The sequence below is a fragment of the Barbus barbus genome, assembly GCF_936440315.1.
Source record: "Barbus barbus genome assembly, chromosome: 37".
In the NCBI taxonomy this organism is placed as follows: Eukaryota; Metazoa; Chordata; class Actinopteri; order Cypriniformes; family Cyprinidae; genus Barbus; species Barbus barbus.
The window spans coordinates 2,170,428-2,187,500 of record NC_136715.1 but is presented as its reverse complement, the minus strand read 5'-3'; the positions used below and the strand labels follow the sequence as shown (position 1 = coordinate 2,187,500).

Sequence of the window (17,073 nt, the reverse complement as noted above, 5' to 3'; positions counted from 1 at the left end):
TAATGATAAATTATTATAAATGACAATAAATAATAAATTATGGGAACCAAACATACTGGAATATTCTCCACATACACAGCAATCCTAAGTACAGCAATACAGTATCTGTATTGATGCCTATTTTAGATATTTTTATTATTTATTAAATAAAAATAAAAAACGTACAAATACCATAATATTATTATTTTTTAATGACATGATACATAAATATTTCTGCACAATACATTACTAGCACTAGAGGGCAGCATCACTCCACCATGAGTTCAGATTTCATTACAGCTTCACCTGTCACTCATTAAACACTCATCAACCAAACACTGATTATTAGCTTCTGAACTGCCTCATAGGCAGCATCTACTGTTGTATAATGACCTTTTTTTTTAAGTTAATTGCAATCAAAGATCTCCTGAGGATAAATCAATCCCATCTGGACCCCACATTACAACAGTAACTCAAACTGCTAGAGTAGCTCCCTCAGTACTAGTGAAGAAGAGAAAATGCTAAAAAAAAAAACATACCTCTTATTATAAATGTCGTAGAATCCATCTGAAGCATCACTCCAAAGCGACAGATTCCTCAGATCACCAGTGATTGTCCATTCATTCACTTAATTGACCAAAAACAGCAGTATTCATGAAGTCATTTCTGTTGATGACAGATGGACTCATGGGATTTGTAGTCTCTGACACACACGCGCGCACACACGCACGCACGCACGCGCGCACACACACACACACACGGTTGTGTGAATTGTGGGGACTTTCCATAGACCGACTTCTATTACTTTTATACTGACCAAACAATATTTTCCGTCCCCTAACCCTAAACTAACCCCTTACAGAAAGCCTGTTTACATTCTTATACTTTCAGATAAACATCATTTACTATTTTTTATAATTTTTTCATTTTTTTTTCCCAGACTCCCCACAATGTCAGAAATTTCAGGTTTTACTATTCTTGTGGGAACAGTGGGAACATTTGGTCCTCATAATGTAGCATAAACAAGTTCACACACACAGACAGGGTTTATTTACTGGTCATTTTTCACGAGTAAACACACACACACACACACACACACACACACAGAGATACACACACAGAGATATATATGCGTATAATACATGTATATGTATCTATGTGTGGTGTATATATATATATATATTCATTATTATTAATTATAAATAAATATATAATGTCTGTCTTTCTTTAGATCTTTTTAAACCTCTCCATCCATGATTTGAGAGAAAAAACTAAATCTATTACTATTATAGCCAATTCTTCTATTCAATGAATATTATGGTATGCTATAACAGCTGATTAAATAATAAATCTTGAAATAATAATAATAATAACTATTAATAAATTATCTAAACAAAAATGTATAATGTTTGATAATATTGATCTAGTTATTAGTAGTAATATTTCTAATAATTAATAATGATTAATTGAAACATCAAAATAAAAAAAATATTACTATTGTTATTCATGTTTTATATATATATATATATATATATATATATATATATATATATATATATTAATTAAAAATAAAGATATCCGATTAAAAAAAAAACATTATATAACCTTTTTTTTTTTAAACGACAATAAATTACTATTAAATTGTTAAATTTAACAAATATTATGGTATGGTAATAAATCTTGAAATGATAATAATAGTAATACATTTAATAAAAAAGTTTTAATATTAACAAGTGACCCAAATTATAGTCAGTATTTTTTCATATTAAAAGTATTATACAAATATCTGTTTTTTAAAGCATTACTATAATATTGTTATATTTCATGAACATTATGTTAATATGTATACATTATGTATCTCTGGGTGCATGGAAACCCGCTCGTAGGCAGTGTTTTCTGCAGGGTGTGTCTGACTCTGTGCTGCTTGCCGTGATTTACTTGTTTTCCACGGATGATTTTGCCAAGTTGTATTTCTTATCTGCAGACATTTCTGTGGGGAAATCACTGGATTATTTCCATCATACATAACTTACCCATAACTTGTGCCGCTGGCCAAAAAGCGCTGTCCTTTTCACCTGCTAATATCAGCGGTGCAGGTCAGACGGTCAGCTGTGGAGCCTCTGTCTCTGGGATGAGGATGGTGTTTGCTGGTACAGCAGAAGAGTCCATGTGTGTGTGAGTGGAAACAGAGACAAACACATGTGGGCTGAGAAACGAATATGTTTTATATACAGACCTCATCTGAACTCAGCAGCATTACTCATGACCTGTGGAGAAAAGGCCCACTTCCCATATCTTCAGTGTCTTGTGATCAGTTTTGTGTGCTTCAGCATTTTTTAAGATGCATAATTTCATTCCTGAGGCCTAGTATATACAGTAATTGGGTTACTTTCATTTCACAATACAAAATACAAAACTAAAAATCTTTAATAATCTCATTATAATATTATAACAAATATACAATATTAATATTAAAGAAAAATGTTTCTTTGTTCATAAATTATAAATTATATAAAAATATAATATCAATATAAAATAACAAATATTAATATAAAAAAATATATATTTGTTTAATTTTTATTCAAATAATATAATATAATATCATGACATAAATATTAAATAAGAGAGAAATGTTTCTTTATTTATAAATAAATTGTGAATTGTACACTAAATATAATATTATATTAATGACAAAATGTTAAATATTTATATTAATATATTCATATTGTATAATAAATAATTATAATGTTAATTATCAATCAATATATAATATTATATAAATATTAAATAAAATGTTTCTTAATTTAATAATAAAGTAATTAATAGTGTGTGTGTGTGTGTGTGTGTGTGTGTGTGTGTGTGTGTGTGTGTGTGTGTGTATATATAAAAATCATTGATAAAAAAAAAACCTACTTTATTCACTTTTTATTTCTTCTGACCATTGTCTCTGCGTCATTGTTGAGAATTTCTCCACTGAATTGCAATGGTTTGTGTTGTTTTGCAGACGTGTCGGTTGTGTTTTCTGTGTGTTTGGGTGTTGATGGTGCAGAGACTCAGATAAGCAGGATTATCAGTGAAAAACTAACTGCAGCGCGTCGTTGCATATGCATGAGGAGGGCGTGGTCATATCATCTCAGGGCGGGGCCACTCATATAGGGCTCTACTGGGGCCTCCTGCAGCTGTAGCAGAGCTACTTTAGTGCTCAATAAGTGCTGTGTATGAGCGTCCGTAAGTATTTCACTTCACTTTTTTATTTGAATTTGCCATGATTGTGAAACTCATGTCTCATTTGGTTACTGTGGGTTTAAAATTACCAAATGCTATGAAAGTTTGCTTTACAGTTGCATGATGTATTGTATTCATTTTCTAGTTTTAATTATTTTATGTAATTATAACTATGATTCTTGTACTTACAGTACATTTGAGTTTTAAGTTAACTGCTAGTTATATATATATATGAAATAGTTTTACATAAAGAAAATGAAGCCTATTTTAATATGATTTATTTATGTTTGTTTGTTTCCATACAGTTTAGATTTAAACTTATAAATAACTTGCATTATATGGTATTTATTCATTTTTTCTATATTTTTAAAATTTTGGTAATTATAAAAAATATGCACTAGGCTATATAATACAAAACTTTTTCATAATACATGTGAATGTTATTTATTTATTTTCATGTATAGTTTAGAAATAACTGTTTGTATTCTTGCATTATATATGGCATTACGTTTTGTAATTAAATTATGATTCCTGTGTCTACAGTATTAAATTTTTATACAGATTGATGTTGCTAAATGGATTTTTTACCCACTAAATTCTTTCTCTTCTTTTCTGGTTTCTTCACTTGTTTATATGCATGTATTTATGTACATATTTATTTATTTTTGTTTACTGTTATTTTTCCCGTCATGTGTCTGAACAAGTCCGTGTTGCTTCCAGGTGCTTGAACATTAAAAGCGCGGCTCGTTACGGTGAATCTCACAGACATGGACCCTCAGGTGCCCAAAGACAAGTGAGTTGAACATCTCGCTCTTCTATCAGCCGCTCAGACTCAGACAGACAGATAACAAGAGCACAGTGGAGCTAAAAACAAAGACTGATATCACAATTTACTGGGTATTCTGGAGTTCTTTGTTCTGGTGCATCAAAGAACCTAGAAACCTGATGTGAAGATGTGAATGATTTCTCTTCTCGTGACAGATATAATGGCGTGTGGTTGATTTTCTTCATGTTGGGGTTGGGAACGCTGCTGCCATGGAATTTCTTCATGACAGCCACTGTGGTAAGCACTTTACGACTTGTGTGAAGTCGTTTTTGCCATAGAAATGCAAACCAGAAATGCTGACAAAGTGTTGCAAAACCGCAAAAGCAACCATTACATCCTCAAAAAACAGAAGGTTTGCATCTCTCAAGTCTTTTTTCATCTGTTTATCTTGCAGTATTTCACCAGTCGTCTTGCAGATCCTTTAAGTGCAGCGAATTCATCGGTTAATGCGACTGAAGAAGACTCGCGGAGCGTCTTACAGGCCAAGTTTAATAACGTGATGACGCTGTGTGCGATGGTTCCTCTGCTGGTCTTCACCTGCCTCAACTCAGTGCTTCACCAGAGGTCAGCCTCATTAACACACAGTGCAGAGGTTCAGCTAACTGTGGCCTTCTACGGTCATTTCATCCTGAAGTCAAAAGAAACAAAATAAGAAATCAGTATGCATAAAAAAGTGAAGCCTGTTTTAGGACAATTTTTCTCTTATTTATTTGAATTAATATATTTATTTGAATACATGTGTACATTTATTTATTTGAATAATTTTTATTTACTTAAATATATATTTTTATTGAATTATTTTTATTGAGGTAAATATTTTTATTTGATTTGATTTAGCTAGATCACAATAAATAAACAAAACTATTTATTTAATTTATTTATATTAATAAATATATTTACATAAATATTTTATTAATGTAAATAGATATTTGCATTTATTTCATTAAACATTTTTTTTATTTAAATAAAAAATATACTTTTATTGATTAAATATAATTTATTTATTCATTGCAATTAATATTTCTATTTATTTAACTGGATAATAAAAGCTATTTTTTAAATAAATGTTTTTATTTTTGTGCATATATTTTTTACTTATTTATAAATAAGTATTATATTACTACTGTTTTTAATTTTTTATTCACTCATTTATTTTTGCACAAGGACATTATTTTAATGGCAATTAAACACAATTTACCTCCAAATTCTCAAAATAAAATAAAATAATAAAATAAAATAAAATTAAATTAAATTAAATAATAAAAAACAATGCTTGGGTTTCTTTAAGGAAAATATAAATTCTTATTTTTTTCTTTTGGAATTTGGGGTAAATTATGAGGCAAACCTGTTTTTGATAATTTTTGGGACTGTGACTGAATCTACAGAATCCCTCAGAAGATCCGGATCGCAGGGAGTCTGGCAGCTATTCTGGTGGTGTTTCTGCTCACTGCCATCCTGGTGAAAGTAGATTTGGAGCCGCTGCCGTTCTTCATCATCACCATGATCAAAATCATCTGTATTAACTGTGAGACGCTACAACAAATGCATTACAACTTAGAGAAGCAGAACGGGTTGTGAATGTGATGTGATGTGATGTATTTGTGCTGATCCCAGCGTTCGGAGCGGTTCTTCAGGGAAGTCTGTTTGGGATGGCTGGACTCCTGCCAGCGTCCTACACGACACCCATCATGAGCGGACAGGGACTCGCAGGAACCTTCGCTGCTTTTTCCATGATCTGTGCCATTGCCAGTGAGTCTGCAACTACAACACAATTACAGTACCACAAATCACTCCAGCTCAGAGTCATCACACTAATGCAGCTATAATGGAAATCCATGCAAAAAAACTCAAATCACACTTTTTAAATTGAAGAATAAATATAAGCACATAAAATAAAAGCTTCACTTTTTCTAGGGTAATTAAAGGTGGAAGATGTTTATATATGGTGTTATTATATTGCTGAAATCACAGTTACAATAGGGCAATACTTTATCTATCTATCTATCTATCTATCTATCTATCTATCTATCTATCTATCTATATATATATATATATACACACACTACCTCATTGTAATTTTGATTGTAATTCAATTTATTTATTTATTTAAGTTTAATTACAAAAACCAAATCAAAGGGGAAGTCATGCTCATATAAAGCTCATTTTCTCAGGTGGTTCTGCTTTGCAAGACAGTGCCTTTGGATACTTCATCACAGCGTGTGGCGTTATCTCCCTTGCAATCGCATCGTATGCTTTTCTTCCTAGACTGGTAAGATCTGAGCAGCTGGAAAAAACTGAAGCCATTGATTTAAAGCTTTAAACATTTACAGTCTAACTGCTGTTTTTTTTCTGTAGGCGTTTTTTCAGTACTATCAGGAGAGTCAGCAGAGCAAACCAGCTGAGGATGAGGAGAACAAGATGGATCTGCTGAAGAAAGGTGATGTCTCGAAAATTCAAACCAGGCTGAATATCAATAAAAACCCTGTTTTAAAGTTGAGCTGTCTGTAGATGAGCAGCAGAAGAGCGCTGGAGACGACGGCAAGCAAACACCGTCCATACCTGCCATCTTTAAGAAGGTGCATAGCAACAACACTCAGAGCACCTTAGCAATTGCACAATAACACTTACAAACACCTTGGCAACTGCATAGCAACAACACCCCAAACACCTTAGCAACTGCTTAGTAACAACACCCAGAACACATTGGCAACTGCATAGCAACAGCACCCAGAACACTTTAACAACTGCATAGCAACAACACCCAGAACACCTTAGCAACTGCATAGTAACAACACCCAGAACACATTGGCAACTGCATAGCAACAACACCCAGAACACCCTAGCAACTCCATAGCAACAACATCCAGACCACCTTAACAACTGCATAGTACCAACACCCAGAACACCTTGGCAACTGCAACAACACCCAGAATGCCTTATCAACTGCATTGCAACAACACTTACAAACACCTTAGCAACCGCCCAGCAACAACACCCAGAATGCCTTAGCAACTGCAGAGCAACAACACTTACAAACACCTTGGCAACCGCACAGCAACAACACTCTTGGAAACTGCATAGCAACACCCTAGCAACCGTCCACAACCATTCTCAGGATTGTGTCGGTGAAAGTGTGGGTTTTCTTGTATTTCTCTCATCAGATCTGGGTTATGGCGTTCTCTGTGTGTTTCGCCTTCACCATCACCATCGGCACGTTTCCTGCCGTCACTGTGGACGTTAAATCTACTATCGCTGACGGTGGAAAGTGGGGTGAGACTCTTTACCATTCACAGTCTGATAATGAGTCTGATTATTATGGAAGCTTATTTTTGGAATAAAATAAAAAGAGGTGATTGTAACTTTTTATACCACAAATCTTTTTTTTTTTTTATTTTATATAATAAATATAATATACAATATATAATATATTATATTATACATTTTTATAATTCTGAATTTATTCAGTTTATATCTCTGCATTTCCTTTAAAAAGTCTGAATTGTGAGATAAAAGTCACAATTAAAAAAGTTTATTTTTTAAGTATTGTAATTGTAACTTTTTATCCCACAATTCTGACTCTGTTTTTTTTTTTTTTAATTATTATTCAATTCAAGTTAACACCTTACAATTCTGACTTTGAGATTCTGAGTTTATAATTTTGGAATTCTGAGAAAAAAATTCTGAATTGTGAGAGAAATTCACAATTACCTTTTTATATTTGCCACTCCCCCAATTCTGACTTTTCATATTGTATGTTTATATCTCACAATTTTGACAAATTCTGAGGGAAAAAAAACAATTCTGAGATAAAAATTTGTATTGTAATAACTATTTTTTAACCTCTAAAATAGAACATTTTTCTATTTCTAATAAACTCAAGTTAAAATATGCAATCAATAATTAGTTTTTTTTATATTTTGCAGTTTTGAGAGAAAAAGTCAGAATTGTGGCATAAAAAGTTGCAATTACTTTATGTATTTATTTCATTCCATGGCAGAAATAGGTTTTCATAAATAATGTTAGACAACAGGGACAAACAATGCTGAATGCAAATAACCAGTGTGTTTCGTGTGGTTAATTATTTGCGCAAACATGAAACAATGTAATCCAAAACATATTTAGACCATAATTCATCTGCTGCTGTTTATGCATTTACAAACTGTTTGTTCATTATAATATGAAAACATTTCAATGTCTGAATATGAAGACATTTAGTTTGCTGCTTGTAATAAAGCTCCTGTAAATAATGACTAAATTCTCTCTCTTTAGAGCAGTATTTCATCCCAGTGTCTTGTTTCCTGTTATTTAACGTGTTTGATTGGCTGGGTCGCAGTCTGACCGCAGTCTGTATGTGGGTAAGAAACATTACACAACTTCATTTTCAACACCACTTCTATTGTTTTTAAACTGCAATCTTCTTTTTATGAAACATTTTGATTGCAAAGTGTTCAAGCACTTTTTTTTTTTTTTGTATAAATGACTGTTTTCATTCGAAGCGTTTATGCATCTTACAGTATTTTTAGTATAAAGGACACTTGGTCTCATATTTTCTATCTAAGTGTTCAAACACTTGTTAAGGTCGCTTTACATATTCATATTGCTGCAGATGGATCGTCCTCAAGGGAGGATCATACAAATATTATGCTGTGTGTCTGTTTTGTGTTTATACATGGATCCTTCAGAACAATAAATCACACAAACATGCATATATTCACAAAATATATGAGTCTCAGAATCAGCAGGCGGGAGGATTTATATGCAGTAATAAATACAGATGACTGGATGGACATTAGTTACTTTGAGCAATGAAATTTAGTGCAGCTGTTTAATGCAAAACACAAATGCATTCAGAGGAATAGTTTATGCATGTTTTGTTTTATTATTTTCACTTTCCGTCTCTGTCTCTCAGCCTGGAAAAGACAGTAAGCTGCTGCCAGGTCTGTTAGTGGCTCGTGTGATTTTCGTCCCTCTCTTCATGCTTTGTAACGTCCAGCCTCGCTACAATCTGCCCGTCTACTTCTCACACGACGGCTGGTTCATCGCCTTCATGATCCTCTTTGCCTTCTCTAATGGATATCTGGCCAGTCTGTGCATGTGCTTCGGACCCAAGTGAGTAAAATACTGACAGAATCTTATCTATATTATTTGGACACATCAGAGTTATCATCAACTAAATATAAAACCTTCCATGATCTTTGGGCCCCTGGTTGAGAAGCACTATGTTAAACACATTCTCATTAATAACTCAATCACCTCTGAGCACATGTCTGTTGAATTCTTGTCGACAGGAAGGTGGATGCGAGCGAGGCGGAGACGGCTGGAGCGATCATGGCCTTCTTCCTGTCTCTCGGTCTGGCTCTCGGAGCGTCTCTGTCGTTTCTGTTTCGAGCGCTCGTCTGAAGTCTCGGTGGACACACACCCAGCACTCTGGACAGAGATGAGACTGAATGTCCAGAGCGGCCCTCCATACAGGACAAACTCAAAACATCAGCGTCGCCATCAAGACCTGATCCTGAGCCGAAAGTACACAGATTCACTGATGCTGGATGCTTTAAGCCTTAAATATTATATTGTATTGCTCTTAATGTAAAAGACTTAAAGCCTACACTATACTGGGGTCAGTAAGATTTTGTTTTTTTTAAAAGAATGTAATACTTTTATCCAGCAAGGGTGCATTAAATTGATCAAAAGTGACAGTAAACACATTCATAATGATACGAAAGGTTTCCATTTCAAATCCTGAAAAATAAAATATATCATGGTTTCCACAAAAATATTGTGCAGCACAGCTGTTTTCAACATTGATAATAATCAGAAATGTTTCTTGAGTAAATCAGTATTTTATTATGATTTCTGAAGATCTTATGACACTGAAGACTGGATAATGATGCTGAAAATACAGCTGTGCATCACAGGAGTAAATCACATTTATTATAAATTCACATAGAAAACAGCTATTTTTAATTGTAATATTGTAAATGCAGCCTCGAGCAGAAGAGACTTCTTTCAAAAACATTAAAAAAATCTTGCTGACCCAAAAAGTTTTAATGGTAGTGTATAAGTTGTACAATCATTATTATTGTTTATTATCGTTCACTTGTTGTAACATATTTTGAATTTCACCCAAATAGTTCACCCAGAATCATCATTTACTCTTTCTTCAATTGACTGAGTTTTTAATCATAGCTTCCTTAAAGAGATATTGTCACAAGAGCACAGAACAGCATGTTATTCGTTTAATATTCAAACCTCTTTAGTTTTATAGAAGTTTATATAAAGTAAATATTGTATTATAGTCTTTTTTAATAACCAGATGGACAACCATAGCGCTTTATATGAAGGTAATGTGCATTATGATGTTATATATAACTTATATAAAAACATCAACGTGAAGTTTTTAAGCTTTAAGTGCAACGAGCAAACTCACTCTACCTCGCACAATATTAAGAGTACGAGGAAAGTTTTTTCCTCAACACTACATAAGACACCAAAGTGATAAATATTATGCTTTGTTATTAATAAAAACGGTTTATTTCTGCATTGATCTCCATACTTATGTTTGTCTTGGTCGCAACAAATCCCTTAAATTAAGAAGACCGTTATACAAATTAATTTTCTTAACTTGTGGTGTTTGTTGCAACCATCTACTGACCTCCAAACTGCAGAATATTATATCAGACAGATATAAAAAAAAACTTCAGATCAAACACACAATGGCCATTTCATATACAAGTTGTTTTGAAAAAAAAAAAAATAATAATTATATTGAAATGTTAATTTAGTATTATTATGATATTGAAATGTGTGACCCTGGACCACAAAACCAGTCTTAAGTGTAATTTTTTCAAAATTGGGACTCCTACATCATCTGAAAGCTGAATAAATAATATTTCCATTGATGTATGGTTTGTTATGATAGGACAATATTTGTCTGAGATGCAACTATTTGAAAATCTGGAATCTGAGGGAGCAAAAAAAAAATCTAAATATTGAGAAAATCACCTTTAAAGTTGTTCAAATGAAGTTCTTAGCAATGCATATTACTAATCAAATTCAGTTTTGATATATTTACAGTAAGAAATTTACAATATTACTTAATGTCCTAATGATTTTTGGCATAAAAGCCAAAAATACACTTTATGAGTCAAAATTATTGATTTTTCTATTGCTACAAATATACCCCAGCGACTTAAGACTGCTTTTGAGCTGCAGGGACACATATGTGAAGAAGGTCTGTTACTTATCACTTCATTTGTTATAAAACTTCACATAACATTCATTTAAGTGACCAACTATTTATGTGCAAGATCTTCTGGAGATTTGACTCGTTTATATTTATCTCACTGAAAAGGGGTAACATCTAAATTAACGTTTTTTTTTTTTCCAAGTCAAAATAAATATCACTTTATCAAGCTAAATACATCAATTTATTTCAAAAACTAACTTGCATGGGTTAAATAAGGTAGAAACCGCTCTGAGGTAACGTTTGCAGCTCAACAGGTTTCTACAGTCTACATGATACCAAAACAATGGCACAGTGATGCTGGCCCTCAAACACCTGAACAATAGCAGAAATGAAAGCAGACTTTTGCGATCACAATTTGTCTTTCCAAATGTAATCAACAGAGATTTCTTATATTATAGCTGTAACTCAGCCTCTTATATGTACATTCGGAGTATATTTTGAAGACTGGAAGCAATGAACCTGCCAAATTCAATCATTATTTCATCCTCAAAAGCACTTTGTGTAGCTGTCTGGTACTTTGTAAACGTTATTTTGTCTCCAGATTGACTGATATGAACGTGTGCATGATTAATGAATTAGGGGATCTGATTAAATATTAAATACTTGCAATAGTGTGTGTAACCAGATAGTCTGCACATGCTGTCTGAGGCTTAAACCAAATGTTGCAAAGAAACCTGACTGAAAACCAGATGACAGACGAGAGGGAAGTTTGAATCTTAGGTATAATATCAATGACCTTTCAGATGCATCTGAAATGACAAAAATATAGATTTAATTGTTTGAACAATTATTGCTAGTAGGGCCAGTTTGGTAGTTGCTGGATATTGGTAGGGACACATCCCCTTGCGTCTTCCCCTAATTCTACACCCCTAATTCTAGATGGCGTTGTCACAACCCCCCCCCCAAAAAAAACCAGAACTGCGCTCCTGAAACCGGTTGTGCAGGAACATACCATTTTCGAATCTTTGAATCGACTGAACCAATTGCCTCACAAAAATACTAACAGCTTCGAAGCGCTTGAAACACCTGCGTGTCCAAACACATGTAATGCAACTAAATCTCAGGCCAAACATGCATAAAAACAGCTTTTACAAACCCACTGAAAATATGATATTGACCAATATAATAATCAACATCAAGGGCATGTTGAAGTCCAGATTAAAATGTAAAAAATATTTAAATTTGAAAACAAATAGGCTAGTCTATTCAATCTGTAATCTCGCTGTGATCAACACTATTGCGAATACATAAATATGGAAAAACGTCAATGTATGCAAATAAGCACATTTAATTATATAATGCATAGTTTGCGAATTTAAACATATTTCGGAAAACTTATAATACTAAATATCTTGATGTGCAATGATTAACACCATTCACCTGTTGTAACTTACCTTAAGTACTGCAAGAGTAGGCCTACTAATAATACTAAATACAATTAGACATACACACACTATCATGTCCAAGTTGCTCAAGGCTGCAGTGCCCTCTTGTGTCCGAAAGCAACAACAGATCAAGTGCACAGAATGAATACCAACTTTTATTGATCAAGAAACTGAAGATGACAAATGCTTCACCATAAGGACGACCTTCGGACAGAAAAAACAAAAAAAGTCAAAACAAATCTCACAGGTTCTAGAGCAGTCCGTCTACGTCTCCTACAGTGTGAGCAGACTAGAGGAACAGAAACAGGTTTAGTTCACATTTTGTTAAAGTTCGGCCCCTTTCAGACATGCTGTACATTGGCATCACAACTTTTGTACAAACTGTGATCCATTCTTGCATAACGCTCATATTCTTCTATTGCATCTCCAGTGTTTTTGTTCTAAAAGACATTATGCATAAGTTAAATGGTTAGCTTATAAAACAAAACAAAGTCATGATATATTAAAAATCCATTGAGCAACAACCTTGTTACAGCTAGCTTTGACACATCTTTAATACATTACTGGTATCAAATACTTCAACAGGCTGAACATTTGCATCTCCAAACAGTTTCTTGTACAATTTGACAAAAATACCCAAACCGCTCTTTACTTCACTGCCTAATGCTGAAGAGACTTCACTTCATTAACTCAATAAGAAGCCGGTGAGGGAGCCCTAAAAACAGGACAGAACCAGAAACCAAGAAATGACCTTCCTTTGGATATACAAAGCGTGCTTTTCGATATCTTGTGCTCACGTTCACCACATTCACACACACCGCTCATCATCGACGAGATCCAAGACACAAATTGACGTCAGTATCTCCAGCGTGTAGCTACGACTCCCAAACCAAACCACGCACAAAGCTACAGCTTTCATAGGTTACCATTTGTGTCTTCATCGATGAGAACGCAAGGAAAACAAGTAAAAATGACAGATGACGAACAAGGAAACACACAGATGTAAACATTTTTATCGTTTGGAAAATAAAAGAACACCTGAGGCTGTTCGATTTCAATTCTCAAGTCACTTTGTGCCATTTTAGTACCAGTTATTTGCTGAATCCAGTATATTGCGTGTTCATCTTCATCACCAGCAGAGTTTTGCACTGATGGTTTTTATTTTTCTCGTTTCTGTTACTGTATCCTCACAGTAAACCGACATCAGACTAGATCTGCCATCAAGATCATTTTCAGACATGATGAAACTCTTTCAGGAGTGTCGCTCGGACCTTTTGGGTCACAAAAACTACTGCAAAATGTCATTTTAGGCTGATAAATAAAGGAAAACAATCTGACACATCAATCTAGAGGAATCGTGTGCAGCAGCAGGTGTGAAAACATGAAATACTGTAATAATAATAATAATTACAGACATTAGTCGGGGTAGATGTCCGGTTTAATTTCACTCAAGAACAAACTAATTCATGAAACACCAGCAGTGATTGTTACTAGATTGAAATGATTAACACTCGTGTCTCATATTTATACGTTTCTTCACCCGACTAAGGTCTGTAATGTACTGTAAAATGAAACTGGTTTGTACATCAGATCTGTACATGTTGTTGACATGCGTGTTTAATCCCTTAAAGGTCAGTTTTCTTTAAGAAAACAAACTGGTTCCTGTTTTATATTGACAATATGCCACTCTAAAACATGATTGGCTCCAATAGAAACCTCTCAGACTGGGATTTCCAGCAGTTCTTGATGGATTAAAGGAATAGTTCACCCAATTTACTGAACATGTACTCAGGCTGTCCAAGGTGAGTTTGTTTCTTCCTTCATCAGGTTTGTAGAAATGTGTCTCAGCAATGGATGCTCTGCAGTGAATGGGTGCCGTCAGAATGAGAGTCCAAACAGCTGATAAAAACACAATAATCCACACCACTCCAGTCCATCAGTTAACATCTGGAGAAGACAAAAGCTGCGTGTTTGTGAGAAACAAATCCATGAAGACGTTTTTTAACTAAAATACAAGTCCAAAATCCATAACACTTTATTCACATTATAGATGTATATTTTTGATAAAAACAATGAATTTGTTTAAAAAAAACGCACAGTTTTTGTCTTCTCCAGATGTTAACTGATGGACTGGATTACTTGTGATGTTTTTATCAGCTGTTTGGACTCTCATTCTGACGGCACCCATTCACTGCAGAGCATCCATTGCTGAGACACTGATGCTGAGACACATTTCTCCAAACCTGATGAAGAAACACACTCATCTACATCTCAGATGACCTGAGAGTGACTATAATGTCAGCAAATTTTAATTTTTGTGTGAACTATTTCTTTAAGACAGATATATTGGAGACCGGTTGTAACAAAACCCTCGAGTTAAGCATGATAATTCTTCACTTGATCATTTTCTTTTATGAATTAGAATTAAGGGTTATCTCAGTTTGGGGTTCATTGCAACCGGATCAGATCTCTAGCGATGAGTCTCCAGTGGTGGTTTTTGGCTACAAGCCGTTATCATTTCTCATCTAGCTCGCTAAAACTGAAGCGACGTCATTTGTTGCTGCTGCGTATCGACAGTCAGATGCTTCATTTGACGGCTACAGTTCTCTTAATATTAGTTCTTGGATTAGATCAATCTCACCAGGTTTAACTAGAAAGAAAAAAAAACTCAGTCAGTCGTTCATAACTAAAATAGTGCTGTCAAACAATTAATCACATCCAAAATAAAAGGTTGTATTTACATAATACATGTGTGTGTACTGTGCATATTTATTATGTATATATAAATACACACACATACAGTATATTGATATAATTTATATTATATATTAATATAAACGTAACATTTTTCTTAAATATAAACATGCATGTGTGTGTATTTATATATACATAATAAATATACACAGTACACACACATACACTATGTAACCAAAAACTTTAATTTTGGATGCGATTAATCGCGATTAATTGTTTGACATCACTAAACCAAACGCATTTCCGATGCCAAATTTCTCCCAAAACATTTCGTACAAAAGCAGGCACCAAACAAGAGCCCGTTTTTCACTAGCAGTCCATCAAAACTACAGGGATTCGGGTTCTAAACTAACTCTGAATTGGCAGTTTCCTGATCAAACGCATTTGGTAAACTACTAATCTTCTCAAACGCCTCAAATCGCTGATTCTCCATCGCTGTTTAGCATCTAGTCCGTACGGTCACGTTATGAGTGGCGAGCGGTTTCTACTGCGCTACGAGGACGGGAATGTCAGTACTCCGTTGCAGGCATACAAACATACCCGTTAAAGGCAAAAATAGCGTTAAAAATACCAAAACGTAAGAATATGGGTCGTTCAGTGACAACACAAACACAGCGCGTCTCTGGAAATACTGTACATGAGGGAGAAGCTCAAATCGGAGCGCAAGAAATTCAAGAACGCCATTGCCGTAGTCGTTTCAATGGCGGAGACAGGAGAGTCAGTCAGTCTGTTAGTGTTCTGTACAGTTAACGCAGTCTAAAGCCGAATTCTGACGATACGCTCTCCCTTTGGAATACCAGATCCAGTCGTTTAGGCAAAGAACAAGGAAAAGCGAGCAAATAAAGCTGGCGACGTCGACTAGGAATACTATCGCTGTTGAGGCGAAACCATGGGAGAAAGAGCGCAATGAAAACAGGACATTTTCCCATCCGTTATTCCATTTCCTGAGGCGTTTTTTTTTTTTCGAAAAGGGAAATCCGGGAAGTCTTGCAATGGGTTTTGAGCTTCCAAACGAGCAGTCGCCGGTGTGTTCATGCACATGTGCCAAATGGTTTGTAAGCGTCGGAGCATGTGCTTATGTACAGTCTGAGTGTTTTGGCAGACGTGGGTTTCTAAGGTGCTGATGTTTGGAGCCGGTTCACAGCGTTCGACGGGGACAAACAGACGTGTGCGGATGAAGGCCTTGTGATCGGGTCTGTGTCGTTCTCTCGGCTGTGGTTACTGGTGGACCTCGTTGGCGATGAGACTGACCTCTCCGGACTGGAAGTCGGCTTCGTTTAGGCTGTTCCCGGCGTTTATCATCTCCTCGTCCTGCGAGGACCCTTGACCGTCGTCCTCTCCGCTGCCTGCTCCGGTCTCGTCAGAGTTTGGGTCCTGCAGGACCTGGGCGATGTACATCTGCTGCTGAAAACAGACACACAATAGTCATAAAAAGATCTGCCTGTTTAAATATGTATGAAATGAAAAACAGAATTGTCTTTGACCGTTTGATTTGAATCTCACAGAGATCATATTTCGCCCCAAAATCAACAAGGATAACAAAAAAAATTGAAAATGAAACATGAAATTATATTTTGCATAAAGCCTGTTTTAGAACCATTAAGATTATTTGCATTGTGCCAATATTTCAGTTACAATAAAGCACATTTTCACTAGCA

The 17,073-nt window shown here is 34.7% G+C and overlaps 2 protein-coding genes across 7 annotated transcripts in view; one reads left to right on the top strand and one right to left on the bottom strand.

Moving 5' to 3' along the window:
* Positions 1–10,568, top strand: part of LOC306857139 (equilibrative nucleoside transporter 1-like) — a 13,438-nt gene extending 2,870 nt beyond the window's left edge. The window contains exons 2-15 of one of the 3 annotated variants that reach the window (XM_079396869.1): positions 1,964–2,154; positions 2,984–3,207; positions 3,925–3,997; positions 4,186–4,267; positions 4,425–4,594; positions 5,416–5,555; positions 5,645–5,779; positions 6,202–6,299; positions 6,386–6,467; positions 6,539–6,606; positions 7,192–7,300; positions 8,300–8,385; positions 8,940–9,139; positions 9,319–10,568. In XM_079396869.1, coding sequence (XP_079252995.1) covers positions 3,972–3,997; positions 4,186–4,267; positions 4,425–4,594; positions 5,416–5,555; positions 5,645–5,779; positions 6,202–6,299; positions 6,386–6,467; positions 6,539–6,606; positions 7,192–7,300; positions 8,300–8,385; positions 8,940–9,139; positions 9,319–9,430 — 1,308 coding nt within the window. In that variant the 5' untranslated portion in view covers positions 1,964–2,154; positions 2,984–3,207; positions 3,925–3,971 and the 3' untranslated portion in view covers positions 9,431–10,568. Of the gene's footprint in view, positions 1–1,963; positions 2,155–2,983; positions 3,208–3,908; positions 3,998–4,185; positions 4,268–4,424; positions 4,595–5,415; positions 5,556–5,644; positions 5,780–6,201; positions 6,300–6,385; positions 6,468–6,538; positions 6,607–7,191; positions 7,301–8,299; positions 8,386–8,939; positions 9,140–9,318 lie in introns of all 3 variants that reach the window. The other 2 variants (XM_079396868.1, XM_079396870.1) reach the window with 2 other exon arrangements.
* Positions 10,569–16,379: 5,811 nt separating this feature from the next.
* The window catches only part of LOC306857138 (CSC1-like protein 2), a 51,190-nt gene continuing 50,496 nt past the window's right edge, over positions 16,380–17,073 (bottom strand). For 2 of the 4 annotated variants that reach the window (XM_079396864.1, XM_079396866.1), the window contains one exon: positions 16,380–16,819. In XM_079396864.1, coding sequence (XP_079252990.1) covers positions 16,634–16,819 — 186 coding nt within the window. In that variant the 3' untranslated portion in view covers positions 16,380–16,633. The remainder of the gene's footprint in view (positions 16,820–17,073) is intronic. The other 2 variants (XM_079396865.1, XM_079396867.1) reach the window with 1 other exon arrangement.